Source organism: Corvus kubaryi, unplaced genomic scaffold (assembly GCF_017639235.1).
Source record: "Corvus kubaryi isolate FWS band 111438036 unplaced genomic scaffold, C.kubaryi_AGA036_p1.0 138, whole genome shotgun sequence".
NCBI classification, from domain to species: domain Eukaryota; kingdom Metazoa; phylum Chordata; class Aves; order Passeriformes; family Corvidae; genus Corvus; species Corvus kubaryi.
Genome location: NW_024580672.1, coordinates 1,577,711 through 1,604,019, shown reverse-complemented (window position 1 = coordinate 1,604,019; position 26,309 = coordinate 1,577,711). Strand labels below are relative to the sequence as shown.

Below are 26,309 nucleotides of genomic sequence, written 5' to 3'. Positions count from 1 at the left end.
ATGCTAGAGTTGCAGTGTGACCTAGGATTTTTCATTGCATTTTGCAAGGGAAAGGACAGCGGAGTGTCTTTAAAAATATTAAGGAAGTAACAAAATTTAAATTCCTTTATAGCACAGTGAAAGCAGATGTAAAGTCTGCTCCTTAGCATTGAATAAGATCAGGTCATCACCACCACGGAAAGAGCACAAAACAAGACAAAGCCTTTGAGAATGTTTAATGTTACAATTCTCTTCTCCGCAGCATTGTATTTCTCTAACACATGTAAGAGTGAAAAGAAAGTACCCATAGAATAATAGAATGGTTTGGGGTGGAAGGGACCCGAAAGACTGTCTCATTCCAACCCCCCTGCTGTGGGCAGGGACACCTTCCACTAGACCAGGTAGCTCAGAGCCCCATCCAACTGGCCTTGGACACTTCCAGGTATAAGGCAACCACAACTTCTCTGGGCAACCTGTTCCAGTGCCTCACCACCCTCACAATAAACAGTTTCGTCCTAACATCTGATCCAATCCTGCCTTCTGCCTTTATGGTTAAAGCCATAATCCCTTGTCCTAACTCAATATGATCTTTAATATTCTTGATTGGCAGTTGAAAAGGAAGTGTATATTGAAAGCAATATAGTTTAAACATTTCCTCCCATTCACCTATAACGCCCTTTCAGTCCACCCAAATTGCTTGTGTAAGTGTCTACTTTTGTTATGCCTTTACATATGGATATCTAAAGCTGACAGAGAAGTAACTGGCTGAAAGCAGTTCTTATGGTCGTATCACAGAGTGAAGCTTCTTACATTTACAGTCTTACAATTGTATTTCCTTAAGTATTACAAATTATCAACTACCTCTCTACTCAATTCCATTGTCTGCTGAAATCAAAGCTAACAAATATCCTTAGTACTATGAAGGCTTTACAATCTCAGTCAACTATTTCCACAGCTTTCTGTATGCAAGGACGATTTTTTAAATTTGTACAAAAAGAGTATATTTTATAAAACATCAAATATGCTAATTAGTATTAGTTCTAATTTCAAATGAGATTTATGCACCTTTCCTCATTAATTCTAATGCAGAATTTTGTAGTGTGTCAAGGCAGAGAGAGTATTCTTGAAATATAATGATATCTAATTCTTTTTTAGATGCTGGCCTTGATGGATTTGAACCAAAAAGCATACAGGCTCTACTTCTAAGAGTTTCCAATTTACAAAACAGGGCAAGATTTCTATCCAGTTATGAGGCAAAAGATAGACTGGTGTTGACCTGTTCAAATGATTGACTGAAAATGCAGTCCCATGGTAGACTTTAGCCCAAGGCAAATATACTCTTATCACAAGAACTGATACTAGGTGTACACAGCAAACAGTTTTAAACCACGACAGGTTTTACAGGTTCTAATTCCTAGAATCAATGATTAAAAACATTACAGTCAGGAAGATCTTCACATGATCTTTGAAGAGAAATGTATTTGGTAAAAAGCTACATTTAATACTTGGTCTAGGTCCTGTGAGGAGGATCATGTAATCAGTTTATGCAGCTTCCTGAAGAACCTCACAATAAATTGAGACATTGCGTTTCCTTCTCACCCCCCTTTTAAATCCCTTCTATATGTCAAGGAATTCGCTGTTCATACTGAGTGCCACACTTTAAAACAGTCCAAGGCTGCCTAGGTGGTCAAAAATAAATAGCAAAAAGTTGATGTGTTCCATCAGTGTAGGAAAGCACCCAAACAATGTAAATCTGTGTGGCTTTATTATGTCTCTCAGCCTGGACTAGAAAGGAACGTCAAGTGGGTATTGCATATGTGTAGATGTGTGCAAAAGCTGCCAAAAGAGCCCACAAAACATTCCTGCTCTCAAAATAGCTTAGAGGATAATAGAGACAGCTCTAGATAATTTTCAGATCTGGAATGAGGTGTACTGGCTGTCTTACCTACAGAGCAAAGACAAAACTAATTTGGCTGTGGACTTGTGTTACACTCGAGTACCACATTCCACATTTTATTAATTTACACAACAATACTAACTTATATTGCCTTGTAGGATTGTATACAGGGACAAAATTTGATCACCTCTATTATTCCATTTATCTGCTTTTTGCAATGTTTTTCATACGGATAGACTTCTGGTATGCACTTGTTAATCCAAACAATACAGAAATTGCAGTACAGTGCAGTATTTTCATCTTTTTCTGAGACTGCGCAAGTTAATAAAGAGTCCAAATTCCTTTTCTAATACAATGGTAACAGTCCATGCTATAAGAAGACTGGACTATTAAAATACACTTTACAGGTGTAAATTTTGGTGAGGCTTTTTCCCTTAGCATATAGTTTGGTGCAATCTATTTGTCTTTAAGTGTTTACAGAACATTAATCTCTTCAAGCTGATTTCATTTTTGTTCAGTTTGGTGCCAAAAAGAATATAAAAGATTCAATATGATGCTACATTGCTAAAACCAAAAGGAAAATATTAGGAATAAATACAATATTTTGAGGTGTCTTAGTTTGTTTTACTTCTAACACTGAGCAGACTGTTTACACAAATAATTTTGCCGTAAAGTAACGCATAATGAGTTAAATGTGTGCAATGTCACCGTCAATCATGTTTGTTTGTGTTTGACTGACCAAACATTTATGTCACATTAAATTACTTTCTAATCACACTATGGAGGCGGAACAAACACACATTTCAAACTTTCATTAAAAAAATACAGAAGTTTCCGTACATTTTCCTGGCGAACTCCTGACTGTTGAGAGACTCCACTAATAATGGTTACCCAAGGAATTTATGAAGGTCTGACAGTATTAAAATTCAATGTTCTTAATGAAAAGGGATGAAGGCTCTTTTAGGGAATGGACATATTTCTCTTCAATAGAGTCCTCTTTAGCTTTTCTAACCAATGTAGCTGCTCTCCTACAATGCACTGCTGATTCATAGCCACTATTCAGTAAGTTTTCTTTTTCAAGCTTTTAGAGTGAGACAGACATGAGAAATAACATCCTTTCGGCTAAATAAACAAACCTTTTGTTATCACCAAAAGAGGTGGATTCACATAAAGAAATGTGTCTCAATTCTTTTAATTTATTTGGCTTCAGATTTTAAATTAGTCAGAGATCTTTGGAAGTGAAGATGAACATTTAACTTGCCTAGAAAATTCACTCCTAGTTAAGTGGAAAACATACTTTTAACCAGTACTAACCGAGTATTGCAATTTTGATGCACTATATTATGGCATTTTTTCCTCCCAGTGCCATGTGAAGATGACATTTGAAGTCACACAAGTTAAGGTAGGTCTTCACACTACTCTGTTTGTAACTATATACAATCAGACACAAGAGCAAAACTGACAATGACAGCTTCCTCCAAATCAAATTCATTGCTATTTTTATGCTTATTCTGTGTACAGAGAAATACTCAGATGTAATTTGAGTAATGCCTTGCAAAGCTGAGCCTTCACCTTAAAACTGTTTATCAATGAGATCCAATCTGTAACTGTACTGGAACTATGTTGGGGTTTTGGGACCTCTCCTGGTTTCTTTTTTTGGGGTTTTTTGGTTTTTTTTTTTTGGTTTTTTGGTTGTTTTGTTTTGCTTTTGTCTTTGGTTTTTTGGGGGTTTTTTTTGTTGTTTTTTTTCTGTTAAAGGAATTTTCCGCATGCATGTTGCTAGGGGGACAAATGGCTGGGTATTTAAGATAAAAAGAAAAGAGCTAGCCATTGAGGTGGGGTGCATCTGGCTACGCTTTTGTTTCACCTGGGTGTGCGGTCAGTCGGTCCCGGTGTTTGGACAGAGAGAGAGGCTGCTTTCTTTGGCTGCTTTTCCTTCTGCTGGAGAAGCCCCGGGATTCCAAAGCTCTCCTTCCCTGCCCCGCTGGGAGCCGGGCTGTGGCCGCCCTGCCCCGCCGTCGCTTCGAGCCTTCGCTGCGTTGTAGCCGTGCTCGCCCTGCCTGCCCAGACCTCCGGGGGGTTCCCCGTTTGGATACACCTGGTCTGCCACCCGGGATTTGTGCTCATCCCTGCTGTTCCAGCCTGCTGTTCCTGAGGGTGCGGCCGGACACCGGGATCGGCTGCCCAGGGGTTTGTGAAGCCTTTGTCCCATCCCTTCCCGGGATCCCAGGGCACCGGTGCCGCGTGTGTCCCGAGCTCGCTCCGGAGCGCCCCCTGCAGCCGCGGGGGAACCATCGCACCTGCCCTGCTCACCGGGAGCCGCCAGCGCCCCTGCCGGCTGCGAGCGGAACTGCACCCGAGGGGAAAGGGCCCGACAGCCGAGAAGGCTGGGACTGGGTTTGTGTTTGCTGTTACTGCCACAGTTATTGCTGTTTGTTTGCCTTGTTATACACATATAGATATATAATAGTAAAGAACTGTTATTCCTATTTCCCACATCTTTGCCTAAAAGCCCCTTGATTCTGGAATTATAATAACTTGGAGGGAAGGGGGGTCGCATCCGCCATTCCAAGGGGTCTCCTGCCTTTCCTTAGCAGACAACTGTCTTTCAAACCAGGACAAACTATTATAAGAATATCTTACAAAATAAAAAAATGTAGGTGGCTAAGATAATGACAGAAGTAGTTAGATATGTCTTCTGGAAACACAGTACCTGTACTTTTCCAGGTTTTGACTTCTTTAAATGTTTTTAGCTAAAAATCCAGGCCATAAATGTGTGTGTTTCTAGTACGGCTCCCCCATAGTCAGTCATTTTTACACTTTATCATTTTGTGAATCTCTCCATTTTCTCACTGTTTAAAATCAGTATTAAAATAACTTGAATTAAGACTGAGGCTTCTGAGGATACCCATATATTTGGATTGCCTTAGGAGAAAGATCACCCCTTCTGATTTTGGAAAGACAGAAGGCGAGAAAAGTTTTCACATGTACTCTGATGCCAAAACCAAGTTCATACACCAGGCTGCCTCAGTAATTTGCATACCTTAGTGCGACTGTTACAAATGTTTGAGACTCCTGCGAGTCTTGAATTACCACAGCAGGCAAAAGTGAGAGAGACCAAACTGGCTGGAAAGGAGAATGATGTTCACAAGAGATACAGTTTTCTTCTGGGATATAGGTAGAAAGGATTAATATCCAACTGGCCATATGCTGATGAGTCACAGATAGTTTCCAGGTTTGCTGAAGTAAAATTACTTTCTTTTTTCTGTTTCTTTCAGTTGGGGTTTTTTTTCAGAACATGAATAAAGATGAATAAAGATGAAGATATTGTAACCGCAGGCAGTAAAGTGCAGAGCCCAGAGTTGTTTCCATATTGAAAACTGGCTTTTTTTTATTAAATGCAATAGTATGAAATATTTTGACAAATATTTGCCTGCTGTCTTCTAAGGATACCTTTATAATAGTGTCAGGATTTTATAAGAAGCAAATAAACACTCACTGTCCTGCACCCACATATACATCTCTAAGAGAACAGTCCTGGCTTTGCCATCTGAGGACATTAGGGTATTTTTATTTTTTGCTTACTTGCGCAATGGACTTGAAGTGGACCATGGCCTACCTTTTACTCCAGTGTTTCCCACCCCATTAATAACAACCCTGACATTGGAAACTGCCCACCCTTTATGTTTGGAATCAGTGCCCCAGAAAGGCACCAGGAAGGATGCACTGATTGCTGCAATTGAGGCCTTGGTCCAGTGAACCAGTACAGCTGCCACAGAAGTCTAGGAATAACTGGGTTAAAATTTTGCAATCTAATTCCAAAAGAGCTCTTAGACTGAGGAGAAACAAATACATCAATGATGTTGTGGGAAGTTTGGGCTTCAGTGCTAACGCATGTTCCTTATTTACTTACAGTCAGAGGTCCACTAGTTACCTGATGTAAAAGACCGAAATGACCAGTCCCTTCTTCTGGGCACTTTGTTGCTATATGGGACTTACATAAATCATATTTTTGTTTTAACAGCAGCAACTTTTCTCATAGATAAACATGTGGTTTATCTAAAATCAAGCAAAAACACAAAATGCCAGAAATATCTCCCTGGAAATGGATGATGGTTTGGAAAAGGTGTAAAGGCCAGATATGTGCTGAATAAAAATAAAAATAAAACCATAACTTGACAGAACCTGGCTTATTGCCCAATTTTCAGCAAAAAACTGTTGCATGGAAGTGTGTGTTGGTGGTTTTTTTTTTGTGTGTTACAAAAATCTATCAATGTCTTTCTATCTGTTCAACATTTGAGTCATGTTCTCTACTCCAGTTTCTGACAACCTGAATTGCAGACGAATAGGTTTTAATGAGACAAGGCATTACCTTTATGAATGACCTCATAGAGAAGAGGTTGGCTAACATTGTTGAAAGGCCCGGTGCCAGGCAGCTCTGGGCTATGAAACCCAGCTTCAGCTCAGCAAGACAGATTGCATCATCCCCTTCTTTCCAGTTCCAGCTTGGGATATTTAGTAGATGGGCCTGGAAAACAAACAAACAAAATATCCCACAGGTGAAGAACCAGAAATACCTCCTCAAATGCAGTTGGAGAAGATAGCAGTGATTTTCTCTATCAATGCCTTGACTTTTTCTGAGTAGGCAGAAGCACTTCAAGTGTTTCAGAGCTTAATTCTATGCTAAGAAACGTTCCACTCTTACCTAACTAGAGATAAAATCTCACATTTCTCAGGACATGCTGGCTGTGACACTGTCAGGTCCATCCTCACACCTGAACAAGCAGAATACTGTAAATCTCTCCTTACCTTCTGCATGTTCCTTTTAGAGCATTTTGACCTACTGTCTGATAAGGAACATACATAATATACAGGAAGCGAATACAACTTAGATTACAACTTATGTGAAGCTGCAACCTTTAAAGGATACTATAATCTAAAAAGGTATACAACATCTTCTGTCTTTTCTATTTCATTTCTTCCACCATGACGCAGAGTACTTGGCAGTGAAAATCCAAACTTTTTTCTAAGAATGCCATTTATAAGGATAGAATGAAGAAAACAACTGAGCAAGACACACCTGCATTATTGAAACTGATCATTTAGGTAAAAAATAAATAAATATATAAAATATATATTTTTTAATATAAATATATATATTTTATATATATTACTTAAATATATATAAAAAAATTAATATTGTTCAGCTATTGGCATAACTGCTGGATTTTCTCTGACATGTAACTTCTACATTTGCATAGATACAAGGAAACACAGTCTTTCATCCTTGGTTCCCTTCCTAAATTAATACTGCAGTTCAGCACATTGATAAAAGCTGTTCTTGAAGAGACAATCATTGGAATACCAAACAAACTGCAGGATTTAAAAAATCTCCTCTGAACCTTTATAAAGCAGAGAAACACCTTGGTTTTAGTCTATAAAAAGACAGGTTTCTTCCGTAACATACAGGAAGAGGACATAAGAAGCAACAGTAGTTGCTCTTGTTCTAGCAACAGGTTACAGAGTTGTTATCAAACCTTCTTAGTACCAGATTTATTGTGTATTTTATTGAATGAAGGTTTACACAGTCAAGCTTTTTCTCAAACAGCGGGCAGTGGTTGATTCTTTCAGAAATAATAAAAGAAGCACATGTGAGTACTGTGTTATCTGATATATTCCTCCTAATCCTGTTAGTCAGGAGTTCATGGACTTCCATATCTCAGAATTGAATAAATTTACTTCATTGTGTTTAAAGGTCACAAATTTACTGGCAAAAATTTTTTTCATATTCCTTTCCAAAGTGGATTGTAATTTTTAACTTAACAATATTTTTAGTACCAAGTTCAACAACTGAGCTATGTTTTATATAAAAAACCATGTAATTTTACTTAGTTTGGAGCTGCTGCTTGAAAATTTCAGGTCTTCATTGTCACGCCAGAATCAAAAATCACAATAACCTCCAATGTGACAATTAGAGCAAAACTTACAGAAACTAAGTGGTGAAAGGTCATCTGGAATCAATAGCAACTATGGACACTGCAGCTTTGAGAATTAGATCCTAGGCAATTAATAAATGTCAAAATTTTGATAGAGTCCCTTGCATATATAAATAAAACTAAATTACTTAGTAACTAGATTACATGCCAAGGTTTATGAAGATGTTTTAGTTTGGAAAGAAAAATGCTTGCTGTTAATGGAACTAGAAAAATTATGTATGAGTGAATGTAATGTAGCGAAAAACTCTGAGAAGAAACACTGGCCATCACATTACCTTATTGTGGTACTGCAACATCTGAGTGATAATCCTTATCTTCGGATGATAATTCTTTATTGAAATAACTCTAAAACGAAAAGGAAAACCTATTAAAATAACTTATGACTGATAGGGTATTTGGATAATGCATCCAAATACCTCTGCTTTACTGTGTTGTCAAGTCCCACAATTAAAACTGTACCCCCCTATTCATCTGCCTGTAAAGCAAACTGATTGATGGCAGACCTACGCAATATTTACATATAGTCAAACTGAGGTAAGAATTAATGGCCAGGACTAGAGAGCAATAAACCTCAGGAATTATTCAGTTGAATGGTTTGCTCTTACAGAGTTTGCAGAAAAAGAGACTTGTTTTGGCAGCTCTGTTCAGATACTGATTCTGTTAGGAAAACAATACAGTTGGAATTATGCCATAATGCTCAATGATTATCTTTGCGTCTTTCAGTCAACATAATTGATCAAGTTTCCTAACAATAAATGTCTGAAAAAATTACTTTCTTTCTGCCCCATCACATATTATTTATTTATGGCTGCTAGACATTCATCATATCTAAACACTTTGAATAATGCTTTTAAGTTACACATACAAATTAATCATAATTTTTATGGATTAATCCAAAGATCAATATAAAAGCTGGTATCTGAATGCTGAATTCATAAAATATGGGGCTACTTTCATAATCTAAACATTTTCTACATTCTAAGTTACTCAATGAATCTAAGATATACTCAACTGTGTACAGATTTTAAGTGACTGGAAAGAAAAATGTTTGCGAAATGCATGAATTGATAATGTGCTATTAAAAAAAAATTAAGCAAAATTAAAGAGATGAACAGCTCAAAAAAAAAGTTTGTATATAAAAACTAAAGGTAGAAAAAGACAATAAAACAATGAAAAAATATCTGACTTATTATGGAATCATCAGTCTCATAAGACTGAATGCCATAATGTTCACATTGGTGTTTTGTAGCACGTATCTTGAAAACTACTCATTTCGCTTGTGCTTTTAAGTATAACAAAGCTAGAACAGGAAATAAGAAAAATTTGCATTATTTTAACAGGTCTTTCTTCTAATTTTCCATTTTTTGCTGAATTGCTTAATTAAATATTCATTTTTTTGAATTATATTGTGAGAAAACACAAGAGAATTCCACTCTCACATTAAAATTTTTGCATTTTATTACATGAAATTTTATTACATGAGAATGTATTAAGAATGCACCAATCTGCTGCTGAAATATTTTTAATGTATTTACACAATCACTGTCAAAGTTTCTTGCATTGCAACTCAACCCATGTTTGTAAAATGAAACTAGGTATATTTTAGCCTTGTGTCTTTCTCAGATAACTACATCTCTTGCACACAGTGGTAGTTTTCCAGAAGAGCAATTTTAGTAGCATTTTTTATTTCTCCCCTTCCTTCAATACACAGCATGCAAACATCTGACAAGCCAGGAAAATTTGTTTATAGCACCGGCTAATCCAATACTAGAGAACTTTTAATCAATCACTGACTGAGATTTTAATTTTACACAGGAGGCTGGTCCCATTAAAACTAGGATTGTATGAACAAAACAAAAATGGAATGGCTTAGGTTTGTTGTAACTCTAGCTGCCATCTACTGACTGACCGTTTCATCTCCTTCCTTCAGAGACTGTAAGGAGGAAAGCAGGAGGAGGTCTGGTAGTCCCTAATATGGTAAATGCCTTGTCAATCAAACCAAGCAATGACTGGTCTTCAGCGTAAAAAAAGCAGGATGGAGACAGGAGACAACTCCCTTGCATACTTTGGTATCCCCTGAGTGCATTACTTGTAGGAGCAAATCCACCAAGCAGCAGTGGGGAATGAAGTGCTGAAGGTGCTTCTGCCCCACCTCTGACAGCAGCCGGTGCAGTGCACACGCTCTTGTCATGTATTGTTGCAACAACCCAACTGCATTCCTTTTCCTCTCTGTGTTCAGCTAGGAATACTCAAACCCGAGGTCCTGCAAAATGACTAAGAGTACCAAAGTCTGCGCTCTAAGTGTCTCTTCTGACACACTCTAAAGCAGATAGACTAAACAGCTGAGGTAGGAATTTAGGGTATTCTCACCTCTGGACTTTTGTGAGGATCTTTTAATTTGTCCTCTAAAAAAAAAACCAAAACAACCTACAGTGTTCTTTAAGTGCAACAGATCAGATATGAAATTAGCTAATCACAGTTAAGAACCAAAAAGCTATTTAAAATGATGGAGTTTACCTCATAATATTGGAGGCATCTTCAGCATCTGGGTCAGCGCAGTATTTATTGGCAAGGATTAGGCACGCATCTGCTGACTCTATCTGAGACACCAAAGAAAAAGGAAACATATATAGCAACATCTCTTTCCAGCTCTTTTTTCCTCATAAAGTATCAAGGAATCCAGTACTGGCTGCATGAGTGTGTCATTTCTCAATATTGCTAATCAAAAATGTTTCTAGGCTAACGGGAGATCATGCCAGTGATTACAACCACTCTCATGTACACAGAGAATTTCTTGAAACTTGCTTATAGTAATCACAGCAGGTCAATAGTTCAATTAACAACTCTTACTTTGTATCAGCTGAGCCACAAAGATGGTAATGTTAATCTTTTTTAACCAGATACTGGAATTTAGACTTCTAAATCCATGAGAAACTCCTGTTACATCAGTACAGTGCTTCCGCTAGTCCTGCAGCTTTGCTTGGGAATATAAATACCTTCCTATTTGAGACAAGAAGAGGTGGCTGAACTGATTTAGAATCTGAGCACCAGATTTAGAAAGCAAGAGGACAACTGATCTATTCACAGGACCTCTAGATTCACACAAACCTGAGCTTTACAGAACTCAAAGCAGATGACAAAAGTATCTTCCAGTGTATACAACTGAATATCAACACAAAGGGTGGAAAACAGAACACAGACACTTTTATGGTCATAATTAGAACATGTTCTGATGAACTGAAACAGTATGCATTGAGCTACAAAAGCTTAAGCAATTCCTGCAGTCAAAATAGACGAAAGACATGATTAGTACCCCAGAAAGTGTTAGTAACATTGTACTAAAATATTCCTGGCTTAAGTAGGCAGTTTACATTCTATTGGGAAGAAAAAGAAACAAAAAAGTTAATGATGTATCTGAAAACTTGATTTTTAATTTTCTTTTTTTTTAAGCTTCATGCTTTAAGAGAATAAATAATTTACCATTTAGAAATTCTAAATAATAAATATTTAAATAAATAAAACTATTTAACTTTATCTACCAAAAATTTTAAGTTGCATTTTTCTTTCAGGATTCTAGACAACAGAAAAAGGGTTTGGAAGGTGAAAAAATATTTTTTTAGCTGTTCTGATAAGTTAAGACAACAGCATTTTAAGCAATTACTGTAAGACAATATCTTGCTATATCAAACATTAATGTAAAATACACTTTTGAAGAAACATCAATGAAAAATTCATAAAGAGTTCAATGGAATGGCAGACAATGTATCTTAAGTCACCGCTGCTGTAGCTTTGAAGATCTAAAGAAATGGGAAAAAAACGTTTACAAGGACAGATATAATCTATTACTTAAGATAATAGAGATGGAAAAACATTATTTTGGGGTTACACGAGGAAGGGCTTTAGTGCGGTTTTTTTTCCAAATAATGCAAGGAGCACTTAGACAAAGTCAATTAGCAGGAGATCAGAACAACAGAGCTGTTACCTTCACTCTCGCCAGGTCATGGGGATTAAGGACTGAACCCTGATAAAATTCCACCTGAGTGAAGTGTCGTTTAAAAAGAGCTTCCAGCTCAAGGTTAGGGGAGATACTGCATTGGAAAGAGGAAGAAAACACAAGAGCAAACGACAAGTCAGTTTCCATAACTGCTCCATTTCCTGCATTTACAAACCCACCCATTTATCTATTCTAGATATTCAGACTTCTGCTGATGCTTTTTCTGTGGTGTGGAAACAGTGTGCCTTAGTTAAAAGATAAACACTACATTGCTGTCACTGCCTTACTTCTATCTGCAGTGCTTCAGGCCCACCTTGTTTTGAAAACATCCTTTCCCAGAATTCTACACAGAAATTATATAGTACCATAATCATTCTCTGCGTGTCCCCACCATTCCCACAACGGCTGACTGTGTTGAATGAAAGAGTTTAACGCAGTATCACTAAAAACCAGAAAAAGAAACCAGACAGGGACCCTGTGGCCTGTATGAGCTACAAGTAAAACAAAGATAATGATGACACGACCTTCTGTCTCATTTCATTTTTCCAGAAACGAAAGAAACATTAAATGGATTACAGTCAATTACATAATGTGGCACCAACCTTGTAAATATCTTTTCTAGTGTCACTCATTAAAATGGAAAGGATTTAATTGCTACAGGCACAAACAAGTAGCAAGGTGCTAAACACCTTTCATGTGAATATGCGGTTTCCTGATTCCTATCACCACACATTTTCACTGTGGAAATCTTGATCTCCAATTTTTTGTCACACTCAATTGTTATTACATAGAGAGGGAATGCAAAAAAATGATGTAGTCACTTGAGGATATAATCTCTAGCTCAAATTGAAAGGACTAGATGAAAAAATTGTGCAACTGCTGCTGATTCTTAGTTTTCAGCTTCCACTGTTAAATCATCACAAATTATTCCGTAACTTTTCAATCATTTTCTTTGACAAAAAGTGCAGAACACGTTGCTGAATGCAAAAATATTACTGATTTATAACTTGCAACTCTTCTAAACAGCTGCCATTAAAGAGCAGAAAAGATACTGTCTCCTATCACATGGATTTTTCTAGTAGTTCCTCCCCTAGACGTGGCTGTTTGATATTGTGTTACACATCATGTAGGCCCTGCAAGAAACACCAACCACCTTAAGACACCTTTCCAAATTCCACATCCGAAAATGGCAAGATACTATGGGTGCGCAGGTATGTATATATAATGTAATAAAGAGCAGTACTGATTATCACCATGACAAGAATTTAATTTCTATCAATATATTGTAAAATATCTCACTTATATTAAAACTAAATCTGCACCGACATTTTTCATTTTATAAATACTCTGCAATTTGAAATAAGAATTCCTCCTAGAGAAATCTAGGGAGAAAAGGTATTTTCAGATACCATAAGTTTGTACAACATACAGTGTTTCTCATTAGTTTTACTGATTTTACTCATTTTGGTAGTTTCCCTAGGAATATTTACCACTAAAAAAAAATCTCTGATGCCTGTATTTGCATTTCAGTATTTTTTATTTCATAACCCAAGCCCCACTTCGACTATGCATTTAGCTATCTACCTCCCAGACGATACAACTGGGTCTGAAGTCTGTCTGCTTTAAACACATGTACTTAGTAGGGAGTTATGAAAAACGCAGAAAAAAACCCTTTCTCAAGACATATTGGATTCTCTGTCCTCCCAGAAGATACAGCTTAACTTGATGAGTTTTAGTAACAGATGATAAGACCAATCTTGAAAGATTACTCACTTATGCAGAAAGACGATTTCTACATTGACATCATCCCTATCCTTGTGCAGGAAGTCCTTCAGGAAGTTCGACACGCTTTCAAGTGTTATGTGACCACAGACAACTATGTGCCTGTTACAGAAAAATCACAGTTAATCTTTCAAAGAAGGTAAAACAAGGAAGCAAGAAAGCAGAAACGGAAATGATAATTTATTGGGAAAAAAAAAGCATTAGTCTCTTCTTGATGTTTCTCTAGATCCCATTCCATGAAGTCAGAGAAGGAAAATATCAATTCCAAAAGGTTTTTTGCAACTGCAAATATATATATACACAGTCTCACCTGTAAAGCCATTTGCCCATGTTGTATTACAGATCTAACAATAAGTAGCATCAGTTGTATGTATGTTTATGCACTGTATTAACCAGTCCCTTTCAAAATCATATTTCTTTATTTTGCACATCTTTCTCAGTATCTGTAACTCCTCTATTAAGATTTACTGTTTAAATTTTTGGGTTATGACAGCAAATCTCCCTAAAATGATTCAATATTTTTCTACAGTTGAAGCAGACTTCTATGCCAAGGAAGGCAGTGCAAAGCTTGCCAATTATAGGCCATAAGCAGCAAGAAAATAAATCTTTTTCCTACCATAAATCCTAGAAGGAGAGCACTTTGTAGCAAAAATTCATTGTTTACTATTATCACAAACATTTATTTTGAAATGTGGTAACTCCTTTTGCATGAGTACTTAATGACATCACCAGGACTCAAATGCAATTTTAGAAATAGCAACAGTCTAAAATTTCAACTGTTTCATTTTATAGAAGTTTATAGGAGACTCTGGCCATGCTGGTTTGTATTTACCATAGGACTCAATATTTTGAATGTTTATTGCTAAACTTGCTATTCAAAGTTTCACCTTGGCTTTTTTTTTTCAACAGAGGTTTTAGGTGCAGCAAATGTATAGAGCACAGAGCCCTTGAACTGCAAACACTTAAAAACACAAAAGCACGAATTAAAGCTTTCCTGTTTTATGAGATAGTAAGCACAGTATCAGAAAACAAGACATGAAATATATCAGGTCAGCCTTTTTCCTTGGGGCAAGGAGTCCTTAGGAGGTTTCCTCTGGGAGCTTCGCAACCTGGCAGAGTTTGCAGCATGCTGGGTACTGGGGAGAACCATGTCTACACTGCCCCCACCAGAAGGACTCTTCCCCTGTTTCCCTGATGGCAAGTTGCCTGAGTTGCCAGAGGTGTACAGATACGTCTTATTGCATTGTTATATATAAAATAGCAATGTAAATGGAAAACCTCAGGAAGCTTCAGATTCTGAAGAGATGTTTAAAACCTTAGTAGTTTACTTGATGTAAATTCTGAACAGACTGTTTGGTACACTACATTACACTAACATATTGGGAAGTTCTTGCTGTCTAGTGCTATTTAATGCTTTTCCTGACTGTAAACCCATCTAGCATCAAAAACTCACAAAGAAATGATAAATAGCAGTTAATATTCCCTATACTGTCTGTGCACATTTTCCAAGACGACTGATTTTAAACAACGGGTACTATTTTCTTCAAATGTCTCCATCTATTACTAATTAAGAAATTGAACTTTCCATCTGAATAGTTTATGCTTTGCTTCTGATAGCAGAAATAATTCCTGATTGCAGGGAAGTCATTTGTACAAATCCAGTGCTGTTACCTATAGCTGGGTATCTTCCTGAATGCTCTGCTGATACACTGCAATCCTGTGTAGAAAACTTATTATCTCCCTGGCTGATTTCACTTAATATGGATTCTTCTCCGTCATTAATTAGAGTTCACATTTTAAAATATGTCTGTGCAACCCAAAATATTGTATTGTAGATGAAATTATCAGAGTACCAAAAAATTACAACATAATTCATGCTATAAGATACCTCCAGAGGTTATCTGCAACAAAAAGCTCCTCTAAAAGCAGATGCCTTTGGTACACTCCTGTTACGACTCTCACTGAGGGACTCACAACAATCTACTCCAGTGACAATAAAACATTTGGCTGCCAAATACTCTTGCATTTGGGCATCAGGACTAATTTTTTTTTGAAGTGTTAAAAGGCATCTGGACTGTGGTTTCATTTTATACTCTGATTTGGAGTTGGACATAATCCATCCTTCTTTTCTTAGTGCAAGGCAATGTCCTGAACAGTGACTGCAACAAAACCTCCTGGCTTTCAAAGAATATTTTCTGATAAGATACTTGCGCTCATTTTTGGTTGAAAACTCCCACCAAAAAAACCTTCCTTTAACATAATTTATATTTTTGCTTAGAAGTAAAAGAAATTGAAAACAGATTTCCTACTCACACATACAGAGTTATTAAGTACATTATTTAAGAAAACTTGAAGAGCTTATATTGTTCCAATCTGTCCTGTATATAATTTAAAGATTTATAACTTCCTCTGTTTGTTTCACTAACCACTTTTCTTTTTATAAGCACCGATTTTTTTCCATGCGCTGAGACTTAAAGTAAAGCCAACACAGTGGATATCTTTTGGTTTCTGCAGAAGAGTTGGTTAGTAGAAATATATTTAATTAAATTTATTGGGTCAACAGAAATGTCTAACTTCTGCATTAAGCTCTTCTTTATGAAAAACCTCAAAACTAATACATTATTACTATTTCAGGGGTTTTTTAATTCTTTAAAAACAAACTCTAGAAAGTCCCATGATTTAGGAATTTAGACATTTTTATTACTGATAGGTATTTAGGAGGACTGAGGGTTTCGTTAAGTAATAGTTATCATTGGTACACATACCAGATGTGACACTGGTTTAATACACCAGTGGGAATCCATATTACATGATTGTGATGCTGAAAAAGAAGTCTTTTACAAAGAATCAAAAGCTTATCAGGACCCATAGTCTATCAACAAAGATGGACTAATCCCTCCTCTCCCATATATATTTAGCATCTTCAAAATGAATTTGAGAAATATGAAAAAATATGAAAATATTTCAAATATGAAGAATTGGCACAGATGCACACAGTTGATTTCAACTGTGATTCTATATAATTTAAATTCTCCACAGTACCTATTTTTTTCCACCCTAATACTGACATAATGATCTATTTACTAAAAGTACTCCAGCTTCTTACAAAGTAAACAAAAATGGTGATAAAAAATCCAAAGCTACTACAGAGACAAACTGTTTCAGTAAGGAAAACAATGAAATGAGCAAAAGTTAAAACAACCAGATTTCTGACATGAGGTAATTCAGAACATACCATGTCAATAGCACTGTAAACGAAAACAGATCCACTGTGAATGGGATTCTTTAAAAAGGATCTTTGCATGGTTCTTCCTTCAGAGGACACAATAAAAACGGCAAATCTTTTGCCTGCTTATTTTGAAAGAAATATCCATTTCATTGGAACAAGTATAAAGAAACCAAAAAACCTAGCTCCAACTAGTCTGTCCTAATAAATCAAAAATAATAAATACAAAATTCTGTCCAGTAGTCAGCTGAATATTTGGCGTTCAACTTGTCAAGTAACTAAAGGAAGTGTGGTGCATATTGATCTAGATGCCTCTATAAAATCATGATATTTTTATCAAATACATATGCTCAGATCTTTTCATGGTATTTCTGCTTAGCATTCTGATCATTCCTTAATCTACTGACCATCTAAACTCTTCATATACCAGTCGCCGGCTGCAGCTTTTACCGTCTAACAGGTTTTGCTCAAAAAATGATGAATGTCAGTCATATTTTCTTATTAAAAAAGTCAATAAATGTCAACAGAGACTGTATATATGGTCTGCTTTATCTACTAGTGCTATGCATTCTCAAACATACCACTTTACAATACATTTCTAGATGCTTGTGCTTTTCATGATTTATCAAACATTACTCAGGATTCTGGTCATTCAGCTCAAAACTTCATGTGTGTGCTTCTGTGTCTTTCTCTTATTTCAATGTAAACTCCCCTCTCAGATGAACACTGTTAAGGTTAGTAAGTGCAGTGCAGCCACAATTTGAAGTGTTTCCCTTTCTTTTTCACAGAAGACTTGAACCCAAGGATGATGGTCCTCTAAGGATCTCTTATGTAGCCATGGTGTACAGTTAGCCAGAATAATGTGTTATAAAATTATAACCATAAAAAAACCTTGCCTATGTATTGCATATATGACAAAAGCTAAGGCTGAGAATGAGGCATTTATAATGGACTCTTCTGGAACAAAAAAGACACAGCAGGTTGGTTTTTAAAAAATAATTCCAGCAAGGAGGAAATTAAGAAGTGATATTTATGCAACTTTTTGCATTAGTCATTCATATCTGTGAGGAGAGAGTATAAAATACTCTGAAATCAAGAACGATAATTGTAAAAAAAAATAATTAAACTGTAAGCTAATTTCTCAATCTGATTCTCCCATCAGACTCCATAAGTCTTTTAGTAGAAAGGAGACAATCCGAAAATATTAAAGGATATTAGCAAATTGACTGTCAAGAAAGTTTAACATTTTTTCTCCTACAACTGTTTGTTCAGAAGTAGATTTTTATTATGTTCCTTATTCCTGAAGGATTAAAAGATCTCAAAAGTGTTGCAGTTACTAAGAAGCCAAGCACTGACTTTCAAATATGTATCAACATCAAAAGTATATAAACATTTGACTGTACTGTCACAGGAGAGGTAATTGCAGTATGTGATAACATATCTCAGGTACCATTAATTTCTGTAGATTGGACTTGATAGCTTCAGCTGTCAACTATTTAGGAAGCAGAGTGTACTCATGCAGCTGCTGATTAATTCTGACAGGAAATATATGTTTTTTCCACCAGGTTCCATGCCTTTGGATTCTCTCTTAAATCATGAGTAAAGAAAAAGGGACTAGGTAATACCAGGAAGCACTCAAAAAGCTCCCTTCAGTATATAGTGTACAGTACAGATCAGTGGAACCCCACCGGATCCTACATCAGATTAACACAAATAGGAAATTGTTAATGTCAGGCATTTAAAAGTTACTCTGATGCAAATATTAAGTCACTTTGGTCACTTTGTGACCAATACAAGAGTGCATTTCAGCCCCTTTAATCCAGGATAAATAGCACACTTCTTTGTTTAAACTGCACATTAGAGCTTTCATCCAAGTCTGTTTGCATGGCATGCTATCATACATGATTCACTTGGGGCTGCTATGTTTAGTTAAACTTTGCTCAGCTACAGCTAAATGAGTTTATCTTACATTTTTATGATCATGATCTAAGGAATTGTGCAATGTTTCTCTATAAACCAAGTTAAAAGTTAATATTCTTTGTTTGATGCATACCGCCTAAACTGCAATGATAAGATGAAAGCACAGTGATTTACCTCATCCAGGGTCTGGATTAGTTAAGAGGTTTCCACTGTAGCTTCAAGGATGAATATTCATCCTTACACTCAGTCTGAATGGCAATATTATTTAAAGTATTTCTGCTTTCATGAAAAATACCACAACAGGTTTATCACCAGAAGACAAAAGTGAATAGTTTACTACAAAGAGAAGTAAAAACTGTTGAATAGCATGCACAAGGAGTCCATACTAGAAAGCTTACAGTAAAATGCTGGAGTAATCTACACCTCCAGCATTAGCATCTGAGTTGCAAACAGACCTTAATCTACTGTTCTAATCCCTCCAAACCCTGGACTTCATTTTTGTAACCTTTCATGTGGCAGATAGCATACACACAAAAAATTACTTTTGAAAGTTACTACTTTTGAAATCAGCTGGAAGTGTTTTCTGTTAAATACATAGCTTTCTTCCATTATTACTAATTTCCAAATCACCTTAAGTGTTTTTTAAGCGTTCAATGAGTCAAAAAATAATTAAATCCTTTGTAAGCAATGCAGAAGTTAGGAAAGGATCTTCAGATTTTTGAGCACTTCATCCATGAGCAGAGCCAATGCATTTTTTTCCACAGAAATCATCCCAAAATGTCATGACTAATTTTCTGCAACAGAACCCAAGTGAAAGCAAAACATCTCTAAAACTCGCTGATCAATTAATCACTTCTGCCATCTCACATTACACAGCCTGGAATACCTTGGACTGTACAGTTTGTAGAATATGGTAGATCAGCAGATTTATAAATCAGATTCAGTCTTTCTTGGGTCAAAATTTGAGCAGCAACTACTGCTATGTGATGCCAAATCCAAAAGGGTTTTTTTAAAGTTTAAGCAAAGAAAAGGAACTTTTACAACTTCAATTAGAAATAGAAAATAAGCACTATTATCGTAGGAATAAAACATGGTATGAGACCTCAAATACACATTTTTAAGTCGTAATGTTCTTATATGTCACTTTCCACGTTCCCTTTCTTACTTTCAAAAGAATGCATATAGTTTAATATGCACACAAAATATAAAAAAAGTTTGTCCTATTTCTTCTGTCAGTTTATTTAACACTCGTCAGATTTTCTTTATCACTAAGCAAAACTTCATTTGAAAAAGTGGGATTAGAAGAATGGCTAGCAGATGGGAAAAAGAGACACCCCTGGGATCATAATGTAATCCATGTCACATTCTCTTATTACATTCTCATCCCACTGAAAAAATAATATCTTACACATTGCATCAAATTATTTAATATAATAATTTAATGTCACTTTCTTTGGAGCTATGCCTCTCATTACTGCAGCAAATGGACCTTTTCTTTGGTTAAGACTTAACTTTCCTCTTTTTTTTTTCTAATTTGTAATGAAATTCAAATGTTTTAATGAGTCCAATATGGCCTGTCAACTTAAATTATCTGTTTGTCTTTCTGTTTACCATATCTATCTGTCTACAGTTTTTACTTTCCTCTGTGAAGTTTAGTTATTGAATCCGATGTTTCCTTCTGGAAGGAATTTCTAACAGATGATTATTCCTGTTGATATGTTGATGATTTGATAATTTATGGCTTGTAAATTTAAGAAATCTGAAGAAATCTCTGGGAAGCAGAGCAGATCATGAGAGAAGAAAAACAAGAGGTTCTAATACCTTATACAGTAAAGAACTGTGATTTCATTCAAATGCATTTTTAATCTTACATATTAAATATAGTAATGCCTCTGGATTATTTATTTTTAAATCTTTTGAATCTGTAATGAAGACCAACATAAACACGTACTATTGTGACAAAGCAAGCAGTTTATACAGACATGGCCAGAATCACAGAATGGGGCTGATTGGAAGGGACCACAGTGGCTCATCTGATCCGACCTCCCTGCTCAAGCAGGCTCTCTGCCATACCTATTCATGGAAAGCTGTGTTCTGCCTTCTGCCCCCATAAAGAGTTTGCATTGGATTTGATAATAGTTTTGCACAAAAAAGACAAAAATAATTTAGTCCATGGAATTAGAAGTCATTAATTCAATGTAAAGACTGAAAAAAATCAGTAAGTTATCCAGGCTGAGTTCATTAGTTTACAAATGTTCTTTCCATATGCTTTCTACAGCTTTGTGCATGCTGATCTACAGTAAGTTAATATCTTCCACTGGAAAATATTTCACAGAATTAGAATCCAGTCTGATCGTATGCACACACAAATACAGAAATGGAACAAGAACAATCTTGATGCAAAAGTAAATTAGTAAATACAAAATAAAATTTTAATTATGAATTAGAAGAGATAAAACATATCTGGATCTTTAACCACATCACATTCCACACTCAGTAACATGAATAATATTAAAACATAAGCAAAATAAACTTGATTTTTTTTTTCCTTTAAAATAACACAGATGATCTTGTAATTCCTATTTTGACTGGAACCAAATGTGTAAGTTCCAAATTATCACAAAAATAGGGCTATAGCATCTACTTATTCAAACCCAAGACTTTCTTGAAGAAAAGCCTTGTCTCAAAAGAATTAAAGCCTGAACATTACAAAAATGCAGGTAATTACAGCACTTCAGAAATTCATGCAAAGTGATTAGTGTACCTTCTGGCCTTCCAGAGGTACGAATGCATGAACAAACCTGCAGGCTTAATGCTCTATTCTAAAACCAGCTATGGTGACAGAGTGGCAGATACCTTTTCATCCTTTTATGGTACTTCACTTTAGAAACATCACTTTAAAATGATCCCTTGAACACTAACTCATAAATTCTACAAATAGTTTAGAGAAAAAGCCTAAACAAAGTCAAATTAAAACCTTTAAAAAGAAAAGAGCTAAATTTAGACAGGGTGTAAGGAAGTACTTGCTGGTCTCATAATTATTAAGAAAAATGGCTAAGAAGAAATATTTGTAATAATTGTAAAGAATCTTTCATTGTAAAGAATATTATGTTCAATAGCTGCTTTGCATAAAGTATTTCCCAAAGTGTAACGTCATGTACTTTAGAATTTGTCCAGGGAAATGCACTGGAAGAAAAAACAGTAGTGACTGAATTGCTCATCTGGGAAAACAGAAAAGCTGTGTAGGACTCGATGTGGAAAACAGTGGAAGACACACCACTATTATTCTAACATATCCCTTAGTTGTATGATAATTTTTTTAAGGTCTCATTGCTTCTCATGTCTGAGTTCCCAGCTACAATTTAGTTTGATATATATAATTGATACTGATATTTAATATCAACTATTTTCTGTCTTTGTAACTATAGTCTGGTTTTCTCTGTATCATTTGTATTTAGTAATGCCTGTGGCAAGAAGCAGTTTTCTGTTCTGAGTACAACTAAAGTGAGAGGGCCAGTTTTGGTTGTCTACTGACCATCTGATTCTGGTGTATCAGGGCACAGAGTAAAAACACCACAGCATCTTCTGATAAGTGCAACCAGTAGAAAAGCAGCTGTCTAGCAGTAATATCCTTATCTACAGAGAAGCTCTTATTGCTTATAAATCTGTAATTGAAGACAACAACTGCTACCTTGTTTGGTAACTTCTCTTTTTTTTTTTTTTTTTTTTAATGTTTGTTTGGGGTTCCTTTTTTTATTTGGGGTGGGGAGGGTGTTGTTTATTTGTTGGGGGTTTTTTGGTTGGTTAGTTGTTTTTTTGTTCCAGACTGGAATTGTGCCAAATTCATTGCTCATCATTAAATGCATCTGTTTGGCCTCAGTTACATTTTGTAACTGAGATATACTGGTATGCATTTTGGTATATATGTAGCAGTAAGTACTGCTGTTTATTTAACAGCTGAAGATAAAACTTCAATCAAAGACTATAAAGAAATTCCTGTTTCCTGAGAAGTCTCTTTACAATCATACTACAAAGCAGGAATTAAAATTTAATTTAAAATCTAAAAAATTCCCTGTAGACTTTCATAACAAAATGAACCTAGTATCTAGTACGTTTAACCAGTGATAACTCCATACCATCTACAAACTACTTTTCTTTCCAAGGTATGCATCTCATCAAAGACAAAAACAGGGTTCTGTATTATGCAAAATGAATCCTATATAGTTTATGATCTTCTGGGGACTTTATTGGCTGAAAAGCAAAACGAAGTGTAAGATCAAACTTGTTGCTGTGTTTGTTATTTCTCTTCTTTAGTAACTGAAGTTTGTATCAATAATTCCTATGCATACATTCCAGCTCCTTTATAGTTACAATTCTGTAGCAAGCCTCTCCATAGTATTATGTCACTCAGTGCAAAACTCAAAACATACATAATCATATACTGGTTTTAATTTCTGACCTAAATGTTTAATAATCATGTTATTACACACACACAGTTTAGGAGGCAACATCGCGCTGTTTCCTGGCTTGGTTGCCAGCTGGGGTTAAACCATGACAATGTATAAACTTATATAAATGCTACAAAGCAGATCCCACGTATTTATCTATTTTGTAGAAACTTAAGAAGTACATACATTTGCTATTTTAAGGGCTGAAAGTACATCTTTCACCAAAATTCAGCTGTTTTCATACTGGAAATGTATTTAATTTTATCTGGAAACTTTCTGAAGTTAGAAATAGAACAACTGTAGTTTGCCATTATTTTTGCTGCCAGAATCTATGCTTGGTTGTTCAACTAAAGACCTTATACTGCTAATTACTACCACATGCCCATATCCCAAGCAAAGGAAAACTTATTGGTTCTGACAATCCATTCTCTCAACAGTGAATTCGAAATGAAAACTTCAGTTTTGGCCAAACATAACATTTCATCAATCTTGTTCTACTGACTGTAAAAGCAACATCAAACAAGGGGTGCTAATGGCTTTTTACCATGCAGTTCCCAAGCTTAGATTCTCTGATGAAAGACCCACATGAGCAAAGGACATCTTTAAACTACTTCATAATTAATAATTGAACCAGAAAATAATGCATAAAGTAAATTGAACAGTTTGTATGCTGATGACAGAGCTGAGTTTCAAGCAACAAATTATATGAGCAGTAGAGATCAGCAGAGAAAGCACTGACGACATAGTGAAATAAAAACAAACAGTGCAATGCATATAAAGAAAGACAAAAACAAAAGGTGAAAAAATAAAATTAAGCACGCCCCAAAGCTAGCAGAAGACTGTAATCTGGAGTTGAGCTTTTCAGGATGTGGGGTTCTGACTGAAGATCAGGTCCAAATTTAGAGACATCTGAGCAATGCTGGGTACTAGTGACAATGTAGAAGGGGACAGACAAACTCTGTGTGTAAAACAGGTTTTAACCGTATTTCCCTTCGCTATAACTCCTCTGGAGCTTTGAAAACAGAGGTACATGTGTATTTGAAAAAATTCTCTTTGATAAACTAACTATGAATATAAACATGAAATGGAGTCCTGGCCTCTGTCACAAATAAACATTTCAGGAAATTAACAATACTACTCATTCTCAGAAATAAATCAAGGCATTGAGTTTGTCTAGGTAAGTGATTCAAGTTTCCAACATCCTTGTTTGCAGTTTACCTTAGACATTTGAAGGTATCTCAATAAATGCATGTATTGAAGTTCACTATCTAATTTTTTGAGTATTATTGAACAGAAAATAGCATAAGCTATATCTAATTTTAAAACTTTGATTTTTCTACACAGTGATACAAAACAGTACTCTAGAATTAGCTCTGTGGGACATTTACAGTCTTTCTGCTACACAGAGAGGAGAAATAACTTGATAAAACCATGATGCACTTCAACAAAATGTTGCACGGGTGATGATTTCTTACTTAAAGTAAGAAGAGGGACAATTCATTAGATAAATTTCTTGCAGTACTTTATTTATATCATATGAAAAGGACCCTCTTTATGACTAGACTTTCAGGGTAAATATACCTCTACCAGTGGATGTGACAATGATATGTAATGAAATGAAGGATAGCAACACTAAAGGTGATACTGTGCTGTATCACACTGTATCGCCAAGGACATCTAGTTCAGTAAAGGCTATATCCCAGCAGGTCCAGCTGCTGGGAATGCCGGAGAGAGCTAGTTTTAACTTGGCCAAGAAAACAAGCAGGCTTTCAACAGAAATGTAATGAGTTTATGTGGTCCAATAAAATTTAACCTTTGCCACCAGGTAAAAATAGTGGGTTTTATGGGTTTGGTTTTTTACCATACTATATTGATATTAAGCCTACTGCCTGCCCTTCTTCAGATAAGTATAATGTAGCATAGGGAAGAGAACTGCTTTAAAATCCCTGGTCATAGATCCTAAAATCATGGGAGTTTGCAATATCCACAGGAAGTCAAAAGAAGTATATGATGTCTGAATCTGCTGGTTGAACATTGAGAAACTATTGAGGGCTATTAGACTTCTTGCACAGTCAGTCCAACAGAACAAAGTGGTCAAAATATATCTCCTATTTTGCATCCAGTAAAACAAAGTTTTCTGAAGAACTGAGTTGTCTGAAAATCATGTGAATTATCGTTGTCACTTATTTAAGAGATAAACCACATGATATTCTGATGCCCAAAACGGTGAAGTAACTTCTGCAAAAAGGGTGACTTGTCAACTGCATATTTAATAGCAGCACTTTTCACAAGATCTGTCAGCGTAGTCTTAGTGGTATCCAGGTTCTCTTGAAGTAGGAACAAAATGTTGTGACTTGTACCATAGCACAGCCCAGGTCTCTAATTATAGTGTGACAACTCTCCAGTGGTAACATCTGATGTCAAAAAACACAGCCTTGTAAGCTGTGTGTCAGCTATTACCACCTTCAGGGGCTCTTTAGAGTCCCACAACCACACCTGGTCTTTTTGGACTTACTTTCTGCCTCGGGTTGAGTTAAAAGTTCCGCCGTATTTCTTCCGATTAAGGATGAGAGCAGCAATTTCTGGCACGTAGCGAGCAAACATTGCCTACATGCATGAAACAAAAACACAAAAAAAAAAAAGAAAATGGCATGCAGAGAGTGTTCTACTGCAGCAGAGGCAGCAGAGCCTCTTGGGATACTTACTTTCTTCCACTAACCGCACTATAGGAACCACCATATTTCTTGCGGTTTCCTATTAACTCTATGATTTCAGGGACGTAGCTGGCAAACATGGCCTAAGAAGAAGATAGGAGACAGAAGAAAAGACTAAAAAGAGAGGCCAAAGAAAGGGGGATGATGAATATTTTCAGAAAATATATATTTTTAAGATCTGAAAATGAAAAAGAATTAGATCTATGCAGTTGTTTAAAAAGAAATTTAAAAAAAAAAATGTAAAAGTTCTTATCAAACAAAACAAGAGGGCTCAATATAAAAGTTTGTCTTGGAAAAGGTGCACACCTTATAAAGAAAATGGCTAAAAGAGGAAAAATGGACACATAAAACAA

The 26,309-nt window shown here is 35.9% G+C and overlaps 1 protein-coding gene across 50 annotated transcripts in view; it reads right to left on the bottom strand.

The window, feature by feature from the left end:
- The window catches only part of KCNMA1 (potassium calcium-activated channel subfamily M alpha 1), a 439,385-nt gene that overhangs the window by 124,669 nt on the left and 288,407 nt on the right, over positions 1–26,309 (bottom strand). For 44 of the 50 annotated variants that reach the window (XM_042018554.1, XM_042018555.1, XM_042018556.1 and 41 more), the window contains 6 exons: positions 25,948–26,039; positions 13,640–13,750; positions 11,855–11,960; positions 10,390–10,472; positions 8,148–8,217; positions 6,249–6,404 (listed from right to left, as the gene is read on the bottom strand). In XM_042018554.1, coding sequence (XP_041874488.1) covers positions 6,249–6,404; positions 8,148–8,217; positions 10,390–10,472; positions 11,855–11,960; positions 13,640–13,750; positions 25,948–26,039 — 618 coding nt within the window. Of the gene's footprint in view, positions 1–6,248; positions 6,405–8,147; positions 8,218–10,389; positions 10,473–11,854; positions 11,961–13,639; positions 13,751–25,757; positions 25,850–25,947; positions 26,040–26,309 lie in introns of all 50 variants that reach the window. The other 6 variants (XM_042018549.1, XM_042018576.1, XM_042018580.1 and 3 more) reach the window with 1 other exon arrangement.